General features: G+C 46.0%; 1 protein-coding gene across 3 annotated transcripts in view; it reads left to right on the top strand.

The window, feature by feature from the left end:
* LMX1B (LIM homeobox transcription factor 1 beta) overlaps positions 1-27,403 on the top strand; it is a 214,246-nt gene extending 186,843 nt beyond the window's left edge. For 2 of the 3 annotated variants that reach the window (XM_061603945.1, XM_061603944.1), the window contains 4 exons: positions 838-915; positions 3,544-3,610; positions 9,080-9,241; positions 16,553-27,403. In XM_061603945.1, the coding sequence (XP_061459929.1) occupies positions 838-915; positions 3,544-3,610; positions 9,080-9,241; positions 16,553-16,710 (465 nt within the window). In that variant the 3' untranslated portion in view covers positions 16,711-27,403. The remainder of the gene's footprint in view (positions 1-837; positions 916-3,543; positions 3,611-9,079; positions 9,242-16,552) is intronic. The other variant, XM_061603946.1, reaches the window with a different exon arrangement.
* Positions 27,404-27,664: the final 261 nt, after the last annotated feature.

Here is a 27,664-nt window from a genome sequence, read left to right as displayed (position 1 = left end):
AAAAAAAAAATCCATTTTTGAAAATAGCCTTGGGGAATCGCTACATAAATATCCGATCCACAGCAATAGGGAATAAGTGAATTTATGGAAAATTCGGTACAAATCTGAATTGGGCGGCATTCTAGCACATCCCTCAGCAGCGGCAGGGAGTGGGGGCAAGGTGCTGAAAAACAATGATGTGTGTTGCACACACAGCTTTCCTTGTGTGCAAGAAAGGATGCTGCCCCATTGACAGGGAAGAAGTAAGATTCAACAGTTGGTGCAGCTGGCTTCTGTGTACATGGAACTGTAGGGAGGGGATCTTGGCTTTTGCCAACAGGGCTACAGCTCAGTGGAAGAGCATCTGCTTTGCACGCAGAGGGCCCCGGGTTCAATCCTTGACAGCTTTTTAAAAAAAATCCCTTTCCAGATGGAATGTTGGTGAACATTCCATGACATCACACTAGCTCAGCCAGTCCATGCCAGGGGCTTGTCCACCACAAGCACAATACAATCTAGGTATTTACATCAACACGGCAAAGCTGTCAAAGCAAGCATACAAATCTTTGTGGATCCCAAGGCTGTACATACACAGAACGAAAAATAAAAGTGTTATCATAGCATTTGGCTTCTTGAACTCCAGGCCCACGTCTTCTCTTCTGTTCTGTGAAATTAATGACCTCTACAATCCCAGCACCAAACCTCTTCTTTATTCCTTTGGATGTCATTGCAGGGTTTTTGTTTTGTTTTGTTTCATTTTTGTTTTTGCAATTCAGGCTGATCTGGGCATTTTGTTAAATTGCAGCAATCTCCTGTTTTAGCTCCATAACTTATTTCAACCGATCGCCTTCCTTGCAGGTTAGGGAGACGCTGGCAGCTGAAACAGGCCTCAGCGTTCGAGTTGTCCAGGTGTGGTTTCAGAATCAAAGAGCAAAGGTAAGTTTCTGGTTCAACAAGGCAGAATGAAACACTGGGATATTTCTTTCACCATTCTGGGGTACTTGACCTGAAGGAAGCAGTGGAAATTTATTTATTCATTTATAAAAATATTTGTGTACCGGCATTTCATTAAAAACATCATAGCAGTTCACAACACGTTTAAAAACAACCGCCACCATAGAATAAAAAAACATTAAACATACAACAAAAAGAAAGGTCAACTGTTGCGAAAAAGGCATTTTCATAATTGCCTGCATAAGCCGGATGGAACAGAAAGGTTTTCAGCGGGCTCTTAAAAGTTAAAACAGAAGGCGCCTGCTGAATCTCTGTCGGCAGAGCATTCCACAGGACTGGGCCGATGACACTGTGTTGATGTTAAATGAGCCTCGTCAACTCGGGATGACCAAAGCCTTGCACTGGATTGTGGCAATTATTATTTCTTGCTGAATTGGCAGAAGGATCTGACTGATTTTATTGGTGGCGTCACACACAATGTTTTTTCTTGCTCTGTTTCTTCGCTGTTTGATCAGTAAATCTTTCAAAAATAATAATACAAAGCAAATTGGATTGCACAGATTTCGATCGAGAAAAATTGAGATCTTTTTTCCCATCTGTGGTGGTGTGTGAATGAATCTTAGTTACTCTTTAACCTTTTAGGCATATAAACACAATAAATAAAATGTTAAGAACAGTGATGACCTCTTTTTAAAGAGAGAGAGACTGAAACTGCAAAACACAGAAATGCAACAGCAGTGGCTACAGTTTTGGGAAGTGCAGGTCAACCTCACCCCCCCTTTTTTAAAAATTCACAATGAAACATTTTGCTCATCGTATGCAACCATTTTAGCTTCCCTTCAGAATCCTCTGAAGATTTGTCAGCAATTTGCTTGTAATTTCATTTTAGGTCAGATGTTGTTGCCAGCTGTAGCTATAGTGAAAAGATTCGGTTTTTAATCAGGAGAGCTGCACAACGTAGACAAGAGCAAGGGACCGGGGCGAAATTCAATTCAGTTTGCACTTTAAGCCGGATCTATTGCGTTTCCACATTCCAAAACAATACGAGAACCAAAAGCGCAGCCATTCTTCAAAACTGGTGCTTGTCCGAATGTTGTGATGCATTCCTCCCGCCAGACAACATTCGCAAAAAATGCATATGTTAGGGGGAAATGTGTGTGAAATGGAATAAATATTTGTGAAAATAATATATAGAAACCATTAGGAGAAATTGCTTGCAAAAAGGTGTGCGTTAGTCAAAACTGCATACAAAAATGTGTTTATCAGGAGACATTCACGAGAAGAGTTGAAGAATATTCATGAGGATTTTTTTTAAAAAAAAAAATCCAAATTGTTGCAGAAAGGCAGGGAACTGAATTTAAGATCGGAAAAAGGAAAAACTGAGAGAACCGAAACTGACATATCCTTGTATCTCTAGCTGAGACTTCCTGTAGGAAATCCTGGAGAGCTGCTGCCAGTCAGTGTAGACAAACTGAGCTACATGGACCAATGGTCTTACCCAGTATAAGACAGGTCTGTGGCTCAGTCGTAAAGGACGTACTTCGCACGTGGAATTTCCAGACATCTCCACTTCAAATGATCAGGTAGCGGGGATTGAGAATTGAATTTAGTTTTACGTGAGAAATCGAAAGGACCAAAGAAGGCAGATCCTTCCATTCCAGCTACAGCAGCCAAGCGTAATAGACATTGCAGAATACTGGGGGAACAGGGCAGGAAGTGCAAGTGACGTGTGCATCCTATTTTCTGTACTTCCTGCGTAACATCCTAAGTAGCTGTGGCAGCAGCTGTCCAGGGTTCAGATAGGAGATGCTCCCACCCAACCCAGAGATGCCAGCATTTGAATCGAGGACCTTCTGCATGTTTAACAGATGCTCTGCCACAGAGCTGCAACTCTTCCCTCGCTTTCCATCTCCTTTGAGAATGAGGAATAAAGCGTTCACTCAAAGGTTTCTGAGAAGTAGGGATGGGAAGATCTGACTCTTTTGGTTCTCTCAGATTCTCATTTTTCCATTGTTCAATTCAGTTGTCTACAGCGAGCTGCAATTTTTTTTTTTTTTTAAATCCTCATGAAAATTCCTCACCATTGTAGTGCGAATTTCTCCAAATAAACACATTTTTGTAGGCAGTTTTGACAAAGGTTACACAGTTTTGTCAGCCATTTCTCATCCTTTCACGCCTTTTTGCATGTCATTTTCCCTCATGTACTCATTTTTATGCATGATTTCCCCCACTATATGCATTGTTATAAATATGGTTTAGTTGGCGAACTGCATCCCGAAATTCTAATAAATGCGAATTTTGAAGGATGGCCGTGTTTTGGTTCTCATGTTGTTTCAGAAAATGTGAATTTGATCAATTCGGCTTGAAACGCAAACTGAACCGAAATTCTCACCCATCCCTAACTCTGGGTAACACTTAGTTGAATATTGCCCCTTAAAAACTTGGCCAGGTTTGCTGGGGCTGGTGGGAGTCAGAGTCCAACAACATCTGGAGAACTCCAAGCTACGGAACGCTGACATTGCACCCACATGGCTATTCCAAGAGGGTTGTGGATCCATATGACTTTGATTGAGGTGCACCCATTTATTCCCGACTTCCTTCTTTCCTCAGATGAAGAAATTGGCCCGGAGGCATCAACAGCAGCAGGAGCAGCAGAACTCACAGCGGCTAGGTCAAGGTGAAGCCACACGTGTGACATGGATAGGATCATTGGGGTTGATGATGACATTTGGGGCTTATGTCCAGGTTACCTACCCTTTTCCCGGTTCCATTACGTCATTTCTGAGTGGGTGGCCAGCACAATGCAGAATCTTCAAGGTGTGAACCAAGGATGTATGGATGGAGTGGGGGGGGCTTTACTGCATAAACTGGAGGATGGGCTATATACACCCAGCAAGTCACAGCCCAACCTGCATGTAAACATAGGCAAGGTATGAGGAGGACTGTACCATTCTGGGGAATACTGTACCATTCCTAACAGGGCTTTACCATTCTGTAAAGCAAAGGGATGATTCCCTACATTGGAAGCTCTACCATGTTTGTGTGTGTGTGTGTGTTTTAAACTTTCTAACATAGAAAGCAGAGGTTAGGAGAGGATACAGTTACACAGAGTAATCAATGGATATACAGAAAGAGAGTTTGGACCAAGATTAAGGAGATGTGAAAATTGGAGGGAGAAATATCAATAATTTAAGATATGCAGACAATACCATACTACTAGCAGAAAGCAGTAATGATCTGAAACGAATGCTGTTGAAAGTGAAAGAGGAAAGCACAAAAGCAGGACTACAGCTGAACGTCAAAAAGACTAAAGTAATGACAACAGAAGATTTATGTAACTTAAAGTTGGCAATGAGGACATTGAACTTGTCAAGGATTATCAATACCTTGGCACAGTCATTAACCAAAATGGAGACAGTAATCAAGAAATCAGAAGAAGGCCAGGACTGGGGAGGACAGCTATGAGAGAACTAGAAAAGGTCCTCAAATGCAAAGATGTATCACTGAACACCAAGGTCAGGATCATTCAGACCATGGTATTCCTGATCTCTATGCATGGATGTGAAAGTTGGACAGTGAGAAAAGTAGATAAGAGAAAAATCAACTCCTTTGAAATGTGGTGTTGGAGGAGAGCTTTGCGCATATCATGAACTGCGAAAAAGACAAATAATTGAGTGTTAGAATGAATTAAACCAGAACTGTCACTAGAAGCTAAAATGATGAAACTGAGGTCATCATACTTTGGACACATAACGAGAAGACACGATTCACTAGAAAAGACAATAATGCTGGGGAAAACAGAAGGGAGTAGAAAAAGAGGAAGGTCAAACAAGAGATGGATTGATTATTATATAAAGGAAGCCACAGACCTGAACTTACATGACCTGAACAGGGTGGTTTACGACAGATGCTACTGGAGGTCACCGATTCATAGGGTTGCCATAAGTCGTGATTGACTTGAAGGCACATAACACACGCACATACACATAGTAAGAATTTACCTTTGCCCCACCTGTGCTGATTCTTCCCTGTGACTGTCTCCCCCACCCATAGTTTTCTCAATTCAGACTAATTTCTGGGCTTGGAGCCCAGTTTGGTCGGGTGGTGGAGAACCCAAGTTAAAAACAGCCAGGGGGATATTTCCAAGAATCATTGGCAGGTGAGGGAAGCGCCTTTCTCACCCTTCCCACAGATTACTAAGCATTGTTCACATATTTGCCTGTTCAAAGCATTCCATTTTTTTTCTTTTAATCCTTATGCCAACCATGTAAGGTGGGCTTCCGCCAATATCCCCATGTTGACGATAGGGTGTGCGTATAGCTGAGGCTAGGGATGTAAGGAGGCAGCAGTTTCTGTTCACTGACCTGTCTTCGTCACAACCGGCGCTGTTTCTGTTCCACTGCAGTTCGGTTTTGCCAAATACTACATTATCCGTTTCACTCCCTGCCATTCAATGCCATTTACGTAATTATTACGTACATTACAAATTTAACATGATTAATGCCATAATTATTTCCACAACATTCATTTCAGTGTAAGGAAAACTATGTAAAATTAACATATCAGTAGCAGGCCTTTAAAAACAACAGCAACGCTATGAGCTAATTACTGATTGTATTTGCTGGGTTGATTTCCATTCTGGACCTGGGACGAAAATGCAAACAGCAGTAATTTCTGCTTCTGTTTCTTCTGACGGAAATTCTCCAGCATTCCTAACTGAGACTGGAGGCTTATCTGAGGCCACCTAGTGAGTTCACAGCACAGGCGAGATTTGAATCAGGGAGTTCTTGATTCACAGCTCAGCTTCTTAACCACTCTACTACATAGGATGGCTATGTGTCCTACTTTACAGAAGACAGTCCTCTATTATTGAAAAGTACACCCTAAGACCATAAGGAGAGCCCTGCTGGGTCCAATTCAAAGGTCTATTATCTATTCCAGGTGTGAGGATCCTTTCACCCTCCAGATGTTGCTGAACTACAACTCCCATCATCCCTGGTAATTGGCCATGTTTGCTAGGGCTGATGGGAGTTGTAGTTCAGCAACATCTGAAGGGGCAAAGGTTCCCCACACCTGCTCTAGATACTATGGACTACAACTCCCATCATCCTGGCTGAGACTGATGGGAGATGTAGTCCACAACATCTGGAGTTGGCAACCATGTTAGCTATCCCTGTACTAAACTGAGCACAACCCATGATCAGAGGCAGAGGCTGACAACTTCTGGTTTGGGGAACATCTTTGGGCCGCCAGATGTTGCTGAATGACAACTCTCATCAGCCCCAGCAAACACAGTCAATGTCCAGGGATGATGTCATTCAACAGCTGGAGGACAAAAGGTTCCTCACACCCTGACACACTCCCGCATCCTGTTTTGCAAAATGGCCAGCCAGATTCTTCTGGGAAGCCTAAATCAAGACATTTCTGCAATAGCTTTCTCCCATTGGTGTTCCCTGGCAATTGATGTTCCGAAGCATGCTGCCACCATGACAAGTAGCTAGGCCTTGTCGAGGAAATGTCGTTCCCCTTGCCTTGAAAGGCAAGCCTACCAAAATCCACACTTCTCCAAGCAATACACAAACTGAAACAGAGCCAGCCTTTGGAGTTTGCCCTTTGAATTTTGCCGTGCAATTGCCTGGCCAAGTAACGCGTACAGGCATGCACACACTAGGGCAAAGCGTGCGTAAAAACAATATGCCTGTATCAGTGAATATAGCAGGCAAATGCACGAGATTAGCAAAAGAGGGGCTAATGCAGCAATGTGTGTGTTAGGAGAAATTCACCGATGACTTTCCAGGAGGACTTAAAAAAATAAAATAAAATCAGGAACTGACGCGGCAGCGTGGAGAGAGCTGAATTTAAGAATTGAAAAATGAGGAACGGAGAGAAACTGGAACTGACAGATTAAGAATATAGGAAGCTGCCCTATACTGAGTCAAATCACTGGTCCATCTAGCTCAGGAGTGTCTACACTGACTGACAGTGGCTCTCCAGATTTCAGACAGGGCCCTCTCAGCCAGCCCTTCCTGGTGGTGCCGGGGATTGAACCCGGGACCTTCCGCATGCAAAGCAGATGCTCTGCCACTCAGCTACGGGCCTTCCCTGACGGTCTTTCACCCATCCCTCCTAGTAACCCTGAGAAGGGAGAACAGGAGGAGCCTTGCAGTTGCCCACCAACAGTTAGCACCCGGAGAGCTGACTGAGCAGGCACGCAGACCCCCTCATCACAATCTTCCCCACTATGGTGAGATATATTTCTATTTAAATGTTAGTTTCCTTTTTTTTCCCCAAATTGAGAAAGGAAAGGAAGAGGTGCAGCCCATTGGCTTGGACCCAGCAACACACCACCCTGAAAGCATCCAATGCTGTCTGATCTCAGAAGCAGGGTCAGGTCTGGTTAGTACCTGGATGGGGAATATGCCCCTGGATGACTACACTCCTGTTCTCCCTCCACTGTCCACTGACTAGTTGCTGGGGGGCACAGGTGGGGAGAGTGCTCTTGCGCTCAGGTCCTGCTTGCAAGCTTCCCATCAGGGCATTTGCTTGCTCCTGAGAACAGGAAGCCAGACTAGAAGGACCATTGGCCTGGTCCAGAGTCAGGGCTCATCTTATATCCAGAATGTGGCCTGTTTTTAGAGTTCCCAAGCTGGACTTTCAAAGAGCCCCAACCGGCTGGGCCTCTTGGCATTCCCATCCCCAGATTGCTACTCCTTTGCTATCCTATTAGCATGATGTTCTTATCTGCTTCTGCCGCTCTGGCACCCAGTGGCGCCAGTCAGGGCTGGCGCATTGTTGTGGCAAGGGCTGGACAAAACACGGCTCTCCGCCCCAAATGCCTTGCGACACCTTTCTTTATGAGAGGAGGATGCAACCTCAAACCACTGCATATGGATGAGCGGTGCAAGAGCCACCTTCGTCATCAGTCTGGCGTTGCTTCATGTCGGAGTAGACAGCCTGGATCGTGGGAGGGGATTTCAAGGGAGCAATTAGCAACTTCTCGTTCCGCCCTGGCAGAAGCAAATAGCTCCTTTCAAACAATCTCTGACGGGCGTGAAGGGCTCCGGATGGGGAGGTGGAGGGAGAAGGGGAGGGAGTTAAGGTTATTTGGCAGTGGAATCAAATCAAATCCAGATTCTAAATTTTACTGTTTGAGAAGAACGTGTGTCTCTGTGTGTTGACGCGTGCACATGCACGCTAGGAATGCGGCTGCAAAAGGCTTAGTGGCCATCTACACGACACACTGGTTTTAAGCCAATTTAATAGGGATAGTTTCCCCCTAAAGAATCTTTCGGGTCACGCATCTACACCATACATTTAAAGCCCATTTGAAGCACGGGGCATCCCCCAAAGAATCCCGGAAACTGTAGTTTGTCCCCTTGCTACAGTTCTCAGCGCCCTTAAGAAACTGCAGCTCCCAGGAATCTTTGGGGGACACCATGCTTTTTAAATGTGTGCTAAATGGGTTTTAAATGTATGGTGTGGATGTGACCTCGGTAATTGGAGAGGATGCTGAGAATTCTCCATCTGATGAGGTAAGAGAGGAGGTGCAGGTTATATTGTTGCTGAGGGGTTGTTGAGCTTTTCTTGCCCCGTGCCTCTTACTTACATTTCCATTGAGGGCCCAGGAGAAGGTATTCATTTAAAAGCCAGTAACTGAAAAAAATTTTGTGTCTTCTTCATTGCCATTTGTTTCCCTGCTCTGCAGCTGCTTTTGCAACATTTCCTTTCTGCTTAGCATCCCCTTCCTATAGTGCTCCTAGCCAATCAGGGATCACATTGTTAATATGATGGTGCCACAAGGCTGCGTAGCCAATCAGATCTGGCTGCACGCTGCTGACCTAAGTTGAGGACAGTAGGTTGTAGCCAGTGTTAGTCCTACTCAGAGTTGACCCACTGACAGCAATGAACTTAAGTTAGTCATGTCCATCAGTTTCAATGGGTCTACTCTGGATAAGACCAGCATTGGGTACAGCCCTTTGTTTCCTGGACAGTTCACATGGGTGAGCCCAGCCAGAAGAAATCATGTTCAAGGCAGTGTTTCCTGAAAGCATGAACACTGTCATCCCCTTCTGCTGCTGTCCACGTTGTAATTTGAGCAATTTCACGGAAAAAAAACCCAAATGACATCTGCTTTCTTTCTTTGCAGAAGTAATGTCCAACCGCATGGAAGGGATGATGTCGTCTTACACGCCGCTGGCACCGCCACAGCAGCAGATTGTAGCGCTGGATCAGAGCAGCTATGCCACTGACCCTTTCCAGCAAGGTCTCACCCCGCCACAAATGCCAGGTGACCACATGAACCCCTATGGTAAGACTCCCTGGGATCCAGCTGCTGTTGGCTTGTCCAAGGTGGACCATGGAGGCTTCTGTCTAGGATTGCCCAGTCCAAACTTGGAGAGGCCCCCCTGTCACTTTACGGGCTGGAAGGGCACAGGAGCAACGTGATCCAGATGTTAGGACTAGCTCTGCGTCATCGTTTTGTGCTTCTTTTGGAGTCTTGTGGGAGGAAAGATAGTCCCTTCCACCTGGGTCCAGCACAAGCAAGGACAGAAAGAGAGGCTCCAATGAGTCTCTGGAAGCCTCTCCTTTCCTCTCTGCCTGTGCTGATCTCTCCCAGAATAATCTCTGCTCCCTTCCATAGTATGTCAAAGCAGTGGCATTTCTGAACTCAAAATTGTGAGCCCTTTTGAGCCTCATTGTACATCAATTATTGCCACTGTTTATAGTACTATTTATTTATTATGGTCACAGACCAGTGAAGTTATATAAAACATATAAAAGATCATTTAAAAAATGATGTAAGAGCAAAATAGTTTTATAAGATGCCTTCTCTCAGGAGGATAACAACATTTTTTTCCTGATTTGCACTGAAATCATAATAAACTTAGAAACCCTTTCAGTGATATAAGAGGACACATCCCTTAAACAATTTAGTACCAAGGTTGTGGAAAAGGCTGTTGATAATGGGAAAACTATCTTCTTTCTGCATTCCTTATACATGTTACAATACAAAAGAATATATTCCACAGATTCTATTGTTCCAGCACCACAGAGACATATCCGTTCATTAACTAGGATCTTGCCCCTGAAAATATCACAGGCTCTGAATTCTTCCCTTGATTCAGATTCCCCATCTTTATTTATTTATTTATTATGAGATTTGTTAGTCGCCCATCTGGCTGGATAACCAGCCACTCTGGGCGACGTACACGATAAAACAGTATATAAAACAGTTAAAAATTTTAAAACACAGTAAAACTAGCCCATTCCAAAAGCCTGCCTAAAAAACCAGGTCTTCAGGGTCCGGCGGAAGCTCATTATAGACGGGGCATGCCGTAGATCATTTGGGAGAGTGTTCCATAGGGTGGGGGCCACAATTGAGAAGGCCCTCTCTCGAGTCCTCACCAGTCTAGCTGTTTTAACAGGTGGGATCCAGAGAAGGTCTTCTGAGGCTGATCTTGTTGAGCAGCATCCCTGTCGATGCTGGAGGCGCTCCTTCAAATAAGCCGGGCCACAACCGTATAGGGTTTTAAAGGTTAAGACCAACACCTTGAATTGGGCTCGGTACACAACCGGTAACCAATGCAACTCCTTCAACACAGGAGTGATGTGATCTCTACGGCGGCCGCCTGTAATCAGATGCGCCACTGCATTTTGTACCAGCTGTAACTTCCGAACCGTTTTCAGGGGTAACCCCACGTAGAGCGCATTACAGTAGTCTAGGCGAGTGGTGATCAGGGCATGTACCACCGGTGGGAGCAGATGATTGGGAAGGTAGGGGCGTAGCCTCCGTATCAGATGGAGTTGATACAGACCTGCCCGACTCACAGCCGAAACTTGAGCCTCCATGGACAGCTGGGAGTCAAGAATGACCCCCAGGCTACAGACCTGGTCTTTCAGGGGCAGTCGTACCCCGTTAAGCACCAGGTCTATATCTCCCAACCTTCCCTTGTCTCCCACAAACAGCACCTCGGTTTTGTCAGGATTCAGCTTCAGCTTATTCCTTCCCATCCAGCCACTCACCGACACCAGACATTTGGACATCAACCTTCAGACGCCCCCTCCCGGCTGCATTTCCCCAAACCTTCTTACTTGGCAGGCAAAGGCAGGACACAAACTAGTTCCTTTCTAACTCCCAGAAACAGGATTTAGGGTTGCCACTATGATGATGTCCTAGACATCAAGGATCTTGGGATATGTAATTTCCCAGGATCCCTTGTTGCCTGGATCACTACTGTAGTGTCCCCCCACAACCAACCAACCACCCAAAATCCAAGGAAGGAGGAATCTACCTGCTGTCACTGCCATTTCCTCAGCCATTGCCATAGTGAGGAATGGGGGGAGGAAATGGGGACAGAAAAGTAAGCAGGTTGATGGGAAATAGGAAGGAGGGTGGAAGGAGTTCTTCTTCAATTCAGATTAGAATCTGAGCCGGAGAATCACTTCAGGGTCATAATGTTGGCTTCGCCTTGGCCCCTGGCCATCATTAACATCCCTTGGAAAGGGCTGCTTGCCTTGGACCAGCAAAGTCACAGACCCACATGGGAATGATTCTGGATCAGCTCCAGGAGAAGCTTCAACCAGTTATATCTGTGCACTGTATAAAGTGGCCCTTGAAACTAGCACAGCGGCCAGCAAAACTGTTCAATCGTTGTCCAATTGCTTCTGAAGATGGTCCAGACCCAAAGGCTATTGGCTGTTTTTCCCTCTGGCATCACAATTGCCCACTTAAGAGTTACGTTGTATGTTGTCAATCCAGCCTTCCAAGCAGATCTCATAAGGACTTGGGGCATGTGTACCCTACTTGCTTAAACTGGTTCAAGAGTCACACCTTGTCCTTAGGGCAGGAATCCTGGGAATTGTAACTCTCCGTTGGGGGCCTTGGGAGCTTCAGCTCTGTGAGGAAGGGGGCCATGGGATCGTTACACCTTCACTAAACTCCAGTTCCCAGGATTTCATGGGAAGGTGAGATGGAGCCGCTGGTACATAAACAATAATTAAATATGTGGTCTAGATACTTGCTTCACAGTCTAAGAGGCAGGAAGAACCAAGCACCCTCAATAACCTGTCTCTCCATTGCCTCATCATCCAGAATGCTCATTCAGATGTGCTTTGATAGGAAGCTCTCATTATACCTATGGGACTCCTTAGCACGCAAATTGACCTTATCTCCTCAATCCTCACACAACAACTATGGGGGGGGGAACATTAAGATACCCAATCAGGAGACGAAGGATGTGTGGCCAGCAGATTGTGACAGATCCAAGGCTACCTAAGTTAATCTATGGGGCTGAGCAAGGATCGGCTGTCCTGGATCCCACACTGTGTCCACCTGGCCACATTTTTCATGAAATTATGATCCTTACCTTGCTGGATCAGACGAAAGGCTCCTCTAGTTCATTATGTTGTCTGGCCAGATGCCCTTTGGAAACCACACAGGCTGGACCTTTTCCATTGTTGGTTCTCAGAAACTGAAGAGATATACTACCACTGAACATGGAAGCCCCATCCTTAACTGTTAATACCCATTGGGTTCATTTTTAGAAGCTACCTGTGTTATCAGTCACTCCCAGCTCAACAACAGCATCTACAGTATTCAAAGCATGATGCGTAACATTGCCCCGATGATCTTCACAACAGCCCCATAAACCAGAGAACAATTATTGTTATTATTATTTTAAATTTATTTATACCCCGCCTTTTGGCCAAAGGCCCTCAAGGCGGCTTACAAAGAAAAATAAACACAAGTATAAAGATACATCGATGAAAGCAATATTTAATTTACAAAAATTAAACTAAATAACAAATAACATTATTAAGAAAAACAAATGTCCAAGAAAGATTCTGAACAAGTGAATTTAAAATGGATCACTCTCTGCCTTTGCCAGCACACAATATTCCATGCTTAGAGTCTCTCCCAGACGCAGTTTACTCTGTTCCAGTCCCAGCAGACTGTTGGGACTGGACCCCATTTTTGAGACTTCTGTTTCTCAGCCAAACTCAGTCATCGGATTATTTTCCCCATATTGCAGATGGGCAGGCTGAGAGAGTGACAGCAACGTCTCTTGATGCCATTTATTCCCCGAGTTCATTCCCCACAATACCCCCCATGCACGTACACACACAGAGTCATCATTCCCAACAGCAAGAATGGTGCAATATTTAAATTTGTTAGTGTGGGGTAGAGCTTTGTATGTGGGGCCTGCAATCAGTGGTGGTTGGTGCCCGTTGGGACAGCTGGGGCAGAAGGCAGGGAGCCCAACAGTAGGTGGAGCCCAAGCCAATGACAGGTCAAGCCAATTAATTCCAGTTTTGTTCCCATCTTCCTCCAGGCTGAGTTCTACAAGGGCAACACTGAGACTCAGTAGAAAAAAACTGATGGGCAGTGCCACACACGCACACCCAGATTGGTTGATGTAGATTAGAAGGCACACAAGCTGGGCTGGCTGAGAGCAGACTGAAGATGGTGGGGCAGCACCGCGCTTGCCCTCATGGACCAGCCTCCACTGCCTGCGATAAAATGTTGCAGTGTTGAGCGCTCCTCTTTAAGGTTCTTGCCAGCCAGCCAGCCATTGTCTTTTCCCATGATATTCCATTCAATTTTCTCCCACCCCTCTCCGGTCTTTAGTTTTTTTCCTCCCAACAGTCAGTCAGCATTCCGTGCCAACTGTCCATGCTCAGTCTCCATTAAACTGTTTTTGTGTGTCCCCTCCTGTGTTTCACGCCCCCCCCAAGACACTTTGAACTTCCGCAAACCTTTGAGTCTTCTGATCCTTTCCACTTATGTATAGATGGTGCTATTTTAACTACACAAGGAGAATGAGTTTGCTATTCATTAATAGGGTAAACAGCGTGCAGATCAGCAAATGACACGAGCTAAAATAAATAGGCAAACATATCTAACTGCATTTGCTCATGTGCCTCTCTCTTTCCTCCTCTCTCCACTGTCAAACAGTAGACTGTAAGGTTCTTGGGGCAGGGACTCGTGTGTGTGTGTGCCCTCTCCTTGCCTTCTAGAACAGGACAGCCCGAGAACAGATCTATCACATGTGCGGCTTCTGCTGATCCGTTTCAGCTCTTTTTTTAAAAAATGGAAACCTCGCTCACTGAAATCACTTTCCTTGCGATTATCAGCGCTTGCTTGGGGGAAATGCAGAACTGTGCATTTAACTGGTACAGAAGTGACAAGCTGGGTGACGAGGCCTCAGGCCTGCATTAAGGCAACATACTTATTAAAACTTTTGTTTTCTCCTCTAGGCTGCCCCCCCTTCCTCCTCCAGTGGCTGTTCCATCTTGCCATTGATCCTGTAATTCCTGGGAGCCGCAGTTTCCTGTGATGGAATGCAGAATCTCTTCTCTAGGGCCAAACCACTTCCCACAGATTGTTTGCTCATGTCAGTTAGAAAAGGAACCCTCTCTTTTCCCTTTTATTTATTTATTTTTTTAAAAAACTCTCTTCTTAAATGTGGCAGACTGCAACGCAAAGAAGTCCTTGGCAAATCTCCACGCCTCCTCTCCCCACCCTCGCAACGTTATTGCTGCATGCCCATCAACTTAAGCAATAATTCTTTGGCGTGGCGTCCATCCAATGTTAGTTCTGCTCAGAGTAAACCCAATGAAAAATAATGGGCATCACTAACTTAGGCACATGGATTCCAGTGAGTGCACTCTGAGTATAACTTAGGCTGAAATCCTATACCCACTTTTCTGGGAGTAAACCCCGATGAATTCAGTGGGATTTGCCTCTGAGTAGACATGTATAAGATTGCACTGCTAGTTGGACACAGCCCTTGGAGTAGATTCTTCCCTTATCTTTGATTTCCTTCAGTGAAACGGGTTTTCTGATATAGAAATGAAGTCAAAGCACTTTGATGTTGAGCTCGGAAGACCTGATCCAAACATGCAGGCAGGGAGAGAGTATAATCTTTCACATAACCATAGCTCAATGGAATAGCCATAGCTCACTTGCTCATCCCAGTAGGGCTGGGACAGACTGCCTGCCTGAAATCCTGCTGCCAGTCAGTGTAGACAATATTGAGTTAGAGGGATCAATGGATCAATCAGTATAAGGCAGTATCCTGTGTTCCTATGAGTGTGCTGTGTCTAGGGTGCACTTGGGGGAACTGATTTTTTGGAATTCTCTCTCTCTCACACACACACACCCCACCACCACAGGATTGGGTCCAGACGATGTTAGTTGAACTGAGGCTCCAATGAAATCAATGGGTCGAGTTAGTCCTGGCTTGGCTGAAGCCCCATTCGAATAAATGGGAACTAAGTTTTATCTCCTTAGGCTTCATTGGAGTGGGAAAAACCTGTGGCCTTCCAGACGTTGCTGGACCCTAGTTCCCATGAGTTCCAGCCAGCGTGGCCAATGGTCAGGAATGATGGGAGTTGCAGTCCTGGAGGGCTACAGGTTGTCCATCTGTGGTCTAGATCCAAGCAAAGTCTTCTTTTGCACGCAGGACTTTGACATTGCAGAAAGAAAGCCAGGCGAGGCTATTAGAAGCCTTTTCCTTAAAGTGTTAGCTTGCTACAGGTAGGAATTCTTTGAGATGGTGTATGATTTCTTTGAGGTCCTTATGTACAGCATGTAAGACTCAGACATTTGTCTGAATCTCCTCTGAAGCTGCTCAAGGGTGCATTTTTCTAAGCCACTTTGAAGATCCCAGGAAATGCCCCCACGTAATCTCAGGCGTCTGATATTACCAGGTAGGACAGGAAGGGCACATGTCCCTCCAGGTCCCACACGCACCAGAATCCCGTACGTGTCTTTGCTTACATGCTTAGAACGCCTCCCTGTGTGAAAAAGTCACACCCTGCCTGTAGAAAATTAGCATGAGAGGAGGAAGAGTTCTAGACTAGCTTGCTCCCTGAAGTGCTGATTTTCTGCATGCAGGGAGAATTTTTGCTGTTTTTGTTCAAACATGAGATTCCCTCACCTGTAGTGGTAGAGTACAGGATAAGTTACAGGATTCTGCCGCAGGTCCTCCCCACCCCACCCCCTGTGGATGAACTATTGGGTTGTGTCTAAATCCTGCTCAGAGTATACTCGTTGGAATGAGTGGGCCTAAATTGGCCAAGTCTATTAACTTCAGTGAGTGTCCTCTGAGTTGAACTAACACTAGACACAACCCATAATCTCCAGATCCCCTTTCATTCCATTTTATTTTAAAAAAGAGTTTCTAGCATTTGTAGAACTGAGATATGAGGCAAAACATGCAGACATTAATCTTCTCTTTTGTGTGAGAAACCAGCCTTCTCCCCCTTTCTGTGCTTTATTTTGCCTGCCCTCTGCCTGGAAAAATTCCTACATACACACAACAACCTTGCATATGGAAAATTAGCATGAGAGGGAGAAAGGGAGAGAGAGGGGAAATTAGCATGTCAGGTTAACCTTGACATACTCATTTTCTGAATACGGAGTTTTTTGATGTAGGGGGAACAACCAGAGCATGAGATTTCCCCCTGCCTCCCCTTCTGCGCTTTAAAATGGTACAGTCCAGGGAAAGTCACATCACATGATTCCGCTGCATGTGTAGATCGGCTTCCATTTTATAAGGTTGTCAGGAAATTAATGTGCTTGTGTACTTTTCTCTTTTCATTTTTTACCGTGCAGGAAACGACTCGATTTTTCACGACATTGACAGCGATACCTCTTTAACTAGCTTGAGCGACTGTTTTCTGGCCTCGTCAGAAGTAAACTCCATGCAAGCTAGGGTAGGAAATCCTATTGACAGGCTGTACTCTATGCAGAGTTCGTATTTTGCCTCATGAAACTGAAAGGAAAACTAAGGGAGGGAGGGACCCCTGAAGAAAGAATGCCAATCTTCACAGATGACTACCCTTGCACACACATTCTCTCCCCTCCCCAATTTCCCGGCTCAGACTTTTACAGCCATATTTTCCTGTGCTCTTCCTTTGTGCTGACTTCGGGCTCTGTGACGACAGGAGCTTGAAATTAAGGGAGACTCTAGTAAAATCAATAAGTAACAAATTACAACAGCAGCCCCCTGGTCACCCTCAAAAAAGCACGGCGCTATCATCCGGGCAAATGAATTGAAATGACAAACACTGCCACCTGGTTACCCTCGAAAAAGCACGGCGCCAGCATCCGGGCAAATAAACTGGAATAGTAAATGCTGCCCCCTGGTCACCCTCGAAAAGCACAGCGCTATCATCCGGGCAAATAAATTGAAATGGCAAAAGCCGCCACCTGGTCATCTTCGGCAAAAGCATGGCGGTAGCATCCGGGCAAATAAATTGAAATGGCAAGATCTGCCACCTGGTCACCCTTGCAAAAGCACAGCACTATCATCCGGCCAAGCTCAGGAGTGCCGGGGACGGGATGAAGTGCCCAACCACGTGGTTTGACGATCCTCTGTTCAGTTCCATCACTGCCATCGCAAAGGAAAACAAGTGGGTGTTGAGAGAAAATTCACCCTTGGAATCCCTTCCAGATGCCCAGCGTCGCCAGTCTTGCTGCCATTTGGGGGAGGGGAGAGGGTTGGCCCGCGTGACGAAACCAGTTGGGGAAAAGGCCTCTCCTATCGTTCTTACTGCATGTTAGTTGTGGACTGACAGCCCTCCAAACTGGGAGACCTTTCCATGTAACTGTGCTTCCCAAGCAATCATTCCTCGTTGGCACTTTCCACCACCCTGTTTCTTCCTCCATCCCGTGGATTGGGCCCTTAGTTTATAGCCCTTGTACGGTATGAAACGCAGGGAGCAGGAGGGAAGGGAGAGGAATAACTGGTTAAGCAACAAGGGTTGTATTCATCTAAGTCCTATTCAGAGTAGACCCATTGAAATGAATAGCCATCGGGCCCCATCTGCATTTGAAGCTGTCTCTGGCCACGTTAAATGGCCTTGGCTTCTTTCCCCAAAGAATCCTGGGAACGGTCATTTGCTAAGGGTGCTGGGAGTTGTTAGTTGACTCCTGTTCCCGTCACAGAGCTATGGTTCCCAGAGCAGTTTAACCATCAATCCCTCTTCCCAGGGAATTCTGGGAATCATAGCTCTGTGAGCATCTTAACAGTTCCCAGGAGCCTTTGGGGGAAGCCATGACTGTTGAAAGTGGTGTGATACTGCTTTAAGTCCACAGTGCAGATGAGGCCTCAGCCATGTCTCCTAACTTGGACGTGTCTATGACTCGTGAGAGTAGCACTGGATACCACCCTCTTACTGTGGAAAGAGAAAGTCATGTCATCATAATGTTTTTAACAAATGACCGAAGAAGGTGCATGAGATTCATTTAGACGAGTAGTAGCGTTTTTTAAACAAAAATGAGCAAAAGGTTCTTACGAGGCACACCGTTTCATTTGCGAACGGAGTGTGAATGTAAAACATTGATTTTTTTTTAAAGTGTAGTATAACTCATTGCCAAATTTCAAATCTCCCCCCTCTCCCCCCCTCCTTTGATTGGCAGCCATCTGTTGGCCATTCCCCTATGTTTACATCCATTTGACAGAAAAAGACCCCACTCCATTGTTCCAATCTGGATTAATTAGGAAGGTCTTTAGTTTGCATTTCTTTCCTCGGTAAGAAAAAAAAATTGATCTTGCCCCCTGGGGCCCTCCTGAAACATCGGTCGAGTCACTGCAACAAAGCAAGACTTTATGGTGGGAAGGACCATAGTTCTGTGGTAGAGCTTCCGCTTTGCATGCATAAGGTCCTAGGTTCTCCAGGTAGAGCTGGAGAAAAGTCCCGTATGAAATCCTGGAGAGCTGCTGCCAGAGAGTGCGGACATTACTCAGCAGGAATGTAGTCGTGCAGGGTCTCAGGGGGTTGGAGCAGGGTCCCAGCAGGGACTCTACGTCTCCAGCATCCTGCGAGCCAATCAGCATTAAAGGGGAATGTATTAGCCACTGAGAAGAGTCTTCTAACTTCCTTGTCCTTTCCTGCTGGTTGTTGCCAATCAGAGTGAAAGGGGGTGAGTCAGCCACTGAGAAGATTCCCATTGGCTCCTAGGGATGTCTGTTGTTGTGGGAGAAGGCATGAGCAAGGATCTCATTCTCAACTTAGCAGCAAAAAAAGGGGGAGGAGGAGCTGTGACTAACACGAAGAGATCCTGCTTCTGAACTTGCCACCACACTACTATTATTTGGTGGTGGTTGGTGCCCATCTGGGGCCGGCAGGGCAGAAGGCAGGGTGGAAGGCAGGGAGCCCGTCCGTAGGTGGAGCCAGAGCTAATGATTGGTGAGGCCAGAGCCAGTGACAAACAGAGCCGACTCTTTCTAGTTTTGCCCCCATCCTCCTCCCTGCTGAGTTCTACAAGGGGCAGCACTGAGACTAATGGGGAAGAAGCTGACAGCCAGGGCCACCCCCTCGACTGTCTGTAAGTAAGAAGGCATGCAGATGGAGGGAAATTGGCGGGGCGGGGCCTTGTTCGCCCCAATGGACGAGCCTCCACTGACAATACTGAGCTTGATGGACCAATGGTCTGGCTCAGTCTAAGGCAGCTGTGTCTGACCCCCTGTTCCTATGGAGGGCTGTTCAGCTACTCAGCCTATGAACACCTCGGTGGGATGCAATCCCAAAACTAATGCAGCTACTCCAAATTCATGTGGACTAAATTCAGAGGGTTGACATAAGTCGTAATCGACGTGAAGGCACATAACAACAAAGTAGACAGTTGAAACTCAGGCTGTAACATTTGCAACGCAAGCTGTCGCGTGTTTACTCAGAAGTAAGTCTCACTGCAGCCTTACGTGATTCATTGGTTAGATCAAGGATGGGGAGCCTGTGGCTTTCCTGTTGTTGGGCTGAAGCTCCCATCAACCCTGAGTATTGGCCATCCTGCCCAGAGCTGATGGAGTCTGTATCCAGAGGACCACAGGTCTCTCACCCATGGGTTAGATGAAGCAATTTAAAGCATCTGGGATAGACCAAAAAATGCCCTTTATTAATGAGGTAGCAGGTCTTTAATTGGTTTAATTGTTTTTAATGCAAGTAGTTACCAAAAAAAAAATGCAGGTAACAAGTGCCATTTTAGAAGAGGCATTCCTCACTCATACCTAAGACACAGAAAGGGATGCTTCTTCTCAGATGTGATGCCTGTTGTGTCAGAGGCATGAATGATCTAAAAATGACATTTTTTTCCTTGGGAAAAATCAACGTCTTCCTCACAGGCAAATTGCTGCAGATTCCATGGATTAATCCATTATTTGGCTCCTACAGTCCATCGACTAATATTCCTTTCACCAGGGTACAGCCCTAGTCAAAAGCTGCCCATTAAATGAGGATTAGAAAGAGAGAGGGAGAGAAAGAGAGAGAGAGTGTGTGTGTGTGTGTGTGCGTGTGTGTGTGTTCAGATCCTAGACATATTGAAGGATGGGACCCCAATGTTACACTGGACTCTAAATCCTACTTAACTATAGCACTTTGAAATGTCTTTGGAAAGAGCAATGAAGGATATCCTTTAGTTGTCTCTGTGCTGGGGAAGAACATGAGAATTGGTGCATTGTTGAAGATTGGTGGAGGAGGGCCAGGTCGAGGTCTGAGGCAGCCCTCCACAAAGTGATTTCTAGTGGGCCTCCGGCAGCAGTGACTGGCGCTCAGTGGAACTGGTGGGGTGGAAGGCAGGGAGGACAACAGTGGCTGGAGCCAGCCAATGACAAGACAGAGACACAGCCAATGGCAGGCAGAACCGATTAGTCCTAGTTTTGGTGGGGTGCTGCCCCATTTGCCCTCAGGAACCAGCCTCCGTCCAAACCTGGCCCTGGCCCCTGTTCTCCTAAACTCTCTATTGAAACCACTGAAAACCAAAGAGCCCTGAGTTCTGCCTCTGGGCAACACACAAATGGTGCAGCCAGCATGGGATGGAAGCACGTAGCGGACTTTTCTTTCTCAGGTCAAAGTGGAGCCACGCCATGCAGCTAGGTCTGTTATGGCTGGCTCCCATTGACACTGGTAGAAGGCAGGGAAGCCCACAGTCAGTGGAGCCACACCAAAGGAGAGGTTGAGGCAGGGCTGACGGCAGGTGGCGGCAACAAATGCGCATTTCGGACCTGTCCCCTGCTGAGTTTTGCAGCACTGAGACTAAGAAGGAGGGAAGTGACAGCCACTGTCACCCGCTTAGACCAGTGCTAAATAAGAAGCCAAGTGGACGCCGGCCAAGGGGAGACTGAGGTTGGTGGCGCGGCACTCTGTCGGCCCTTCTCGACAAGCCTCCACTGAGCCAGGTCTAGTTTGCCCTTGCGCGTAATGCTTGGCAAAGATAAATGTCCCACTTAGTTGTGGTGTGGCTGATGTCCCCCAGGAGTGTGATCATTGTGTGGTTTTAACCTGGGGACCTTTGCGGTCAAAGGTTCTGAAGCAGACCCTTGACCTCCTCTCGATTTGAGATTTCTTCTCCTCGTAGCATCCAGGGAGATGCCAACGGGCGAGAGGAAAGCAACCGCAAAGCAAGAGGGAAAAGAAGTAAGCAGGTTAGGGACAGTTGTCAACACACCCCAGCCACGAAAAACCCCTTTTTCATTTGGTGTTACGAATGGAAAGCGCAAACGATGATCACCCATCTGTTATGTCGGGGGCCGAAGGGTCACGTCAGCCATTTATTACGCCTTGCTGGGGAGCCCCATACGTGCCAGCAAACGGTCCCCTCTTTGGCACAAACAAGCTGAGTTGGCAACTCGTCGCCTTTTCCATCAGGCCTCTTTGGATGAGGGAGGGAGGACTTGCTCTAAGCTGCAAGCAGCCGTCAGAGGCATGCAATTAAAAAAATATATGATTGATGAGATTTTAAAGCCCTCTCCGTGATGCCGTTGATGTTTTCTTTTAAAAAAACATTAGCAGAGGTTGCATGTTGCTCAGGAAAAGAGGAAAGGATGGTCCCAGCATACAGGATTTTAAAATGAATCCAAACGTGATTTCCCTCCAAGGCCTTGTCAAATCTGATGCTAACAGGACGAGGAAGGCGGAAAGGTGCCTGTTAGCTTGTGTTCTGTCAGTCTCCCACTGCTCATTGGTACACTTCTGCTGTGGGTTGATATATCTATATCTCAATACAGAAAGCTGCCTTATCCCGAGTCAGACCATCTGCCTAGCTCAGGATCGTCCACACTGACTGGCAGCCGCTCTCTAGTGTTTCAGATGTGCCTTTCCCAATCCTACCTGGAGATGCCAGGGATTGGACCTCGGATTTTCTGCATGCAAAGCAGATTCCCTAGCACGGAGCGATAGCCCTTTCCCCAACATAGGAAGCTGCCTTGAGTTAGACCATTAGTCCATCCAGCATTCTTGTCTACACTGGCTGGCAGCAGCTCTTTGGAGTTTCTATCTAGAGACGCCGGGGACTGAACTTGGGGCCTTCAGCATGCAAAGTGGATGCTCCAGAACTGAGCGCCAGCCCTTACGGGACTCGTTTAATAGGACATAAAGTAGTTTAACAGTCACTCCCTCTCCTGAGGGAACTGTAGTTCTGTTGGAGAGGCCGGAGCGCCAAGTCACACTCCCCAGGATTTTTTTAACTAAGCCGCCGCTGTTAAACCAGAAAGAACTGCCACAAGTTTGTTGTGTAGAATTCCCCTAGATCAGGAGTGGCTGACCGTGACCCTTCAGATGTCACTGGACTGCAACCATTGAGCATGATGGTTTGGGCTGATGGGAGTCCAGCCGCATCTGGGGGGCAGCAGGCTTCCCAGCCCTGCCCCAGGCATTCCGCCATGTCATTGGAGACATTCTTCCACATGGACCACCCCTCACTGTTTCCATCGGTGGACCGCTTTGGATTGCCTTCATTTGTAAATTGAAAAGAGAGCCACGTTCATTTGAATTTGGGGGGGGGGGTAATGCTGTGCTCCAGAGCGCACTAACAACGTTCAGAGGTGGCACATCAGGGACTTGGAAGCCCTTCATCCAGTCACATCTAAAAATACCCTGCACCTTGTGTTCTTTCTAGGCCAGGGATGGAGAACCAGTGGCTACACTGACGTTGTTGGACTCCATTTCCCACGTGCCTCAGCCATCATGGCCAATGGGCAGGGTTTATGGGAGCTGTAGTCCAGCAACATCTGGAGAGCTACAGATTTCTCACTCCTGTTCGAGAGCATGTTAGGAGACACATTCGAGGGGTTGTTGTTTTTTCAGATATTTGAGTCTGCCATGCCAAAAAAAAGAAAATAATTTGTCATCTGCCAAAAGTTCTTTTGGAGTCAACGGGTTAGCAGAGGCCACCATCTAGCAAATGGTAACTTACTATGGACTGTGTTTGACAGTGCTGGCAGTCTTGTCAAATGGGGAGGAGGCTTTTTGCACACGTGCACACGCCGGTCATGTGGTGTTCTGATCCGGTGTGGAAAAGTCTCTTTGCCGCACCTTGGGAGCGACATGGATAGCTGTGTTCCCTTCTTTAGACTGGAGAATATCGAGTGCTGTCATGAAGAGGCAAACCAGGAAAGCAATTAAAGTGCACGCCTGTTGTTATGTAAGCAGCAGCCAGTGGGGAGCCTGAGCAGCTTTGGAAGTGTGGGGAAAGAGGGGGTCACTCTTCCTTGCCACAGTCCCCACCAAAACATGGCTGTCTGAAGTTGCTGTTTGCTTTGCCTTGAAATGCAAACACCAGCTTCAGAGACGTGGTTTTTGTCAGGACTGGGGCAGGGAGGGAAAGCTTTGCCCTGCCCTTCCCTGCGGTCCCAAGGCTGCTGCGGTTTCCCAGTGGCTTCTATTTACATAACAAAAAACATGCATGCTAATTGCATTTATGACATTGATGTCATGTTTAATTGGGCCCTAAGAACGCCATTTGCTACCAATAACCCTGTCCCATTATTACTTGTTTTTATTTATTACATTTCTACCCCACTTTTCTTTTCATGATACAAACCCAAGGTGGTTTTACATAGGGTTCCCAGGCGGTCTCCCATCCAGGCATTGACCAGACCTGACCCTGCTTAGCTTCAGCAGGGAGCTGGCCTCATGTGCCTTCAGACCATAGCCTGGGACCATTACGCAAGCTGAACAAATTTCTGAGGGACATAGGGTTTTATAAAAACTTGAACTGAAACCATGGAAACAGATCCAGGTGTACGGTTTGTTGAAGTGGTTGAATCATCTGTGGGGGGTTTAGTACTGGATGGCTGCAATCCAATACACACGTATCTGGGAGTAAGTCCCATTGAACCCAATAGGGCTTACTTTTGAGGAGACACGCATTGGGTTGCAGCCTTACATAGGTTAATTGCCTTGTAGCCAACCACATCTTACTCAGAGTAGGCCTGTTGAAATTAAGGGATCTATGTTAGCCTATCCATTATTTTTAGCGGGTCTACTCTGAGTAGGACTAGCATTGGATACAACCCTTTAATTCCAATGGGCCTGCTCTGAGAAACCCATAGTATACAGATGGAAAACGTCAGAAACGAGCCCCCCCCTAAGTATTTCCAAAAAGAGAGGTCATCACCCTCTCCAAAGGGCACAGATTTGCATATGCTAATTCATACATATAGATGTATATTTAGAATTCAGGACTATAATTTAAATAGACATGCTGTACCTCTCACCCTAGTGGGGAAGACTGTGACCTGTGTGCTTGCCTGGTCCGCTGTCCAAGCTCATTGACGGGCAGCTTCAGAGCCCTTCCTCATCTCCCTTCTGAAGGTTCTTCATCCCAGATTTAGACAGGGCAGCTCTACAAATAAAGGGGTCCTTCAAACAGAGGCGTGTCCTCCGCAAAGTAGGACACGTGGCCACCCTAAAGGCAAAATTCCTTAAAAAAAAACACAGTTCTTCTGTGACAGAGACCTTGGTTCCTGACACAGCAAGGCGACGAGGTGTCTTTTAAGTATTTGCATCAGTACTGCAGCAAGGAGCTCTTACTGGCTGGACTGACGAAGGAGAAAGGCTGAACCTTTGCCATCGCTATCCAAACAGAAAATCTGAACAAGCCGTCAAAGAGGAGGCAAGAGTGATGGCCGGGGACAAAGCATTCAGACCAGAAACTACCTTCAAGGGCTTCCCGAGGGTTTTGGGATGGTGTGATGCCATCCATGGCCTTATTCACCGTAAATTTGAGATGCTCCCCACTCTGAAGCATTAAAAAATATGCAAATTTAGAACTGGATGATGTACTAAGTGTCCCTCAGAGAATCCCACCCCAGCATAGCCTTCAGCCTCCAAGAATTTGCTCAGTGAGATGAGGCCATGATATTAGAGGCCTGATATGAGCCTCTGGAGACTGGCACTTCAATCTTCAGTGTATACTTAAAGGCAGAGCTTGGAAAAGTTACTTTTTTGAACTACAACTCCCATCAGCCCAATCCAGTGGTCATGCTGGCTGGGGCTGATGGGAGCTGTAGTTCAAAAAAGTAACTTTTCCAAGCTCTGCTTAAAGGCTTGCCAAAATCTGTCCCCCTTCAGAAATAAGGATGAGAGATCTCCCCCTTCCCGCCCCACCAGTTCCTTTTATAATTCCGTGGGTCTCTTTTTTCCTTCATTCAGCTGAATTCTGGTTTAACTTGGAATATAGAAATATATCCTGAATTAGAACATGTGCATATTGCTGCAAAGTTCAGTTAATTTGCTTCTTTTTTCTTTAGTGGGAAAGTTAGAGCAAATTAAACTCTCGAGTTAGGTCACATCCACGCCATACATTGAAAACATGTGGCTCCCCCCCTAAGAATCCCAGGAACTGTAGTTTACCCCCATAGAGTGATGGTTCCCAGCACCCTCAACAAACTACAGGATTCCTTGTGGGAAGCCATGTGCTTTCAGTGAACTCTCAATGCATGGCGTGGATGTGATCTTAATGGTCTTATGGAGATCCTCCTCTTTAGACCGCAACCTGCATGATTTAAAAATGAGGTGTGACACCCTTGCTGTGTTTGGGGAGCTCCAGCTCATTCAGCTGAGTGGAGCCCTGGACTTCTGCCCCCAAATCCTGCTCCGATAGCACCACTGCCTCCTTCCCCCCATATTACTAATGCACATGAATGTATTGACAAAATATTACCCTCCCCAAAAGCAACCAGGATTTGATTGTATGTCTAATTTGATTGGGATTGCTTTTTTGCAGTGTTTTATTGCTGTAGGCAAGTAGCCCTCTTGACTCAGAGCATTTGTAAAACACCTCATGAAAATAATCTCAATATAAGCATACATACAGTCACATCAAAATATCTTCTCCTTCTCTCTCTTTTTGCAATCTTTCGCCACTGCACAGAAGTAAAACACAGCACAAAAATCATCCTGATGTGGCCAATATAGTTTGTCCTTTTTTGGCTGTGTTTTATCGATGCGAATGCGTAACCTGGAAGTTTTGAGAGAGGGGGAAAGGTGGTGAAAGAACTAGAAGGCGGCAGCAAAGAGTTTATGCAAAGGACAACATTTGGAAACAAAAAGAAAGCATGGAATGAAGGAGGTTTCCTAATGTATCCATTCCATTCCAGAAACAAGACCAGGTAATTCCAGAACTCTAAAAATCCATGAATAAATGTAAACAAGACAAAATCCAGAGGCATCCTATTCATAAATAGCTTTGTTGAACCAGAAGTGGTCCAGCTATGGAACAAGGTTAGGCAGTTGTCTCAAGCAGTTGGATTGTGAGTGCCAACTCTAATCGGTGGACACGATCCATCTGGAAGTTTCCCCACCAGAAGTTCCACTGAAATGAATGGGCATGTGTATGTCCTCTTATACAGGTCCCACTTATTTCGATGAAGCTTATGTAGAACCCATACAAATTAACAAAAGAGAGGAGACATACGTATTTTTGACATCAGACACCAAAACAGTTTAGCCTGAACTCTTAACAGTCTAACTGTCATGCTGGACTCTCACAGAATGAAGCCATTTGCTTAAGAACCCTGACAGTCCATGCCCTGCCGAACGCACAACTCCTATTGGGTTTCTACCTATCATCAATAGTTTGAACAGCTCACTTTGAATCATGATTCCAGTTTCTTTGAGAGAGAACAAGGAACGTCTCTCTTCCCTCCACCCATGTTCTTTAGCTGCGTATGGCTGTATTTCTTGTATATTTATATATTCTGTATTTATGTTACCAAAATGTAGTATTTTGTAGCTGTTCCAGTTTGTTTAACTTGTAAAATAATGATGATGACAACAATGATGATAATAATAATAATAATAATATTCTTAATATGGTCTCCCACTCCTAGGCTGTTTTGCCTTTCAAACATAGTTCCTAACCTCAATCCCACCCCTTCCAAACGCTGTTGGTTTTCTTCCCACCAACATCAAGGTTGTAGATTGGACGTTTTGTCTTTTATTTAATGACTTGCCATTTCTTAAATTATTTATTAGTGTTTTTGTTGGGCTTTGTTTTGGTTTCCTCTTCATCTTCTTTCCAACTTTCACATCGTTCAGTTTCTAATGCTCTCTGCCACTGTCAGCCGGCAGTTACATGATGTGATTCTCAGACCTTGTGTTTGTTTGTCTTTATCTGCGAAAGAGAGAGAAAGAGACAAAACACTTCAGTATATTTGTAAATAAAACCTACCTGTAAATGAAATTGGATGTTCCTTTTGTAATGAATTCCCCCCACCGTTATTCCCAAAAGCTTGCACATTTCACAATGAGGAAGGCATCCATCGCTCAACCGGCATCAGGAAAGTTCTGGATTCAATTCCTGAGGTCTCTAGTGACAACAGAACTCAAGGTACTACAGACACAGTTCCTGTTCTGCCGATTCCAGTGTGTCTCCACACCTTTTCTGAAAATGGGGGCACACGATGCTAGTCAAACCCTTCCCCTTTTTACTGTAAAACCTGGT

This window comes from Rhineura floridana, chromosome 20 (genome assembly GCF_030035675.1).
Source record: "Rhineura floridana isolate rRhiFlo1 chromosome 20, rRhiFlo1.hap2, whole genome shotgun sequence".
Lineage (NCBI taxonomy): Eukaryota > Metazoa > Chordata > Lepidosauria > Squamata > Rhineuridae > Rhineura > Rhineura floridana.
The sequence above is the reverse complement of the archived record's forward strand: the minus strand, read 5'-3'. Positions and strand labels throughout refer to the sequence as shown.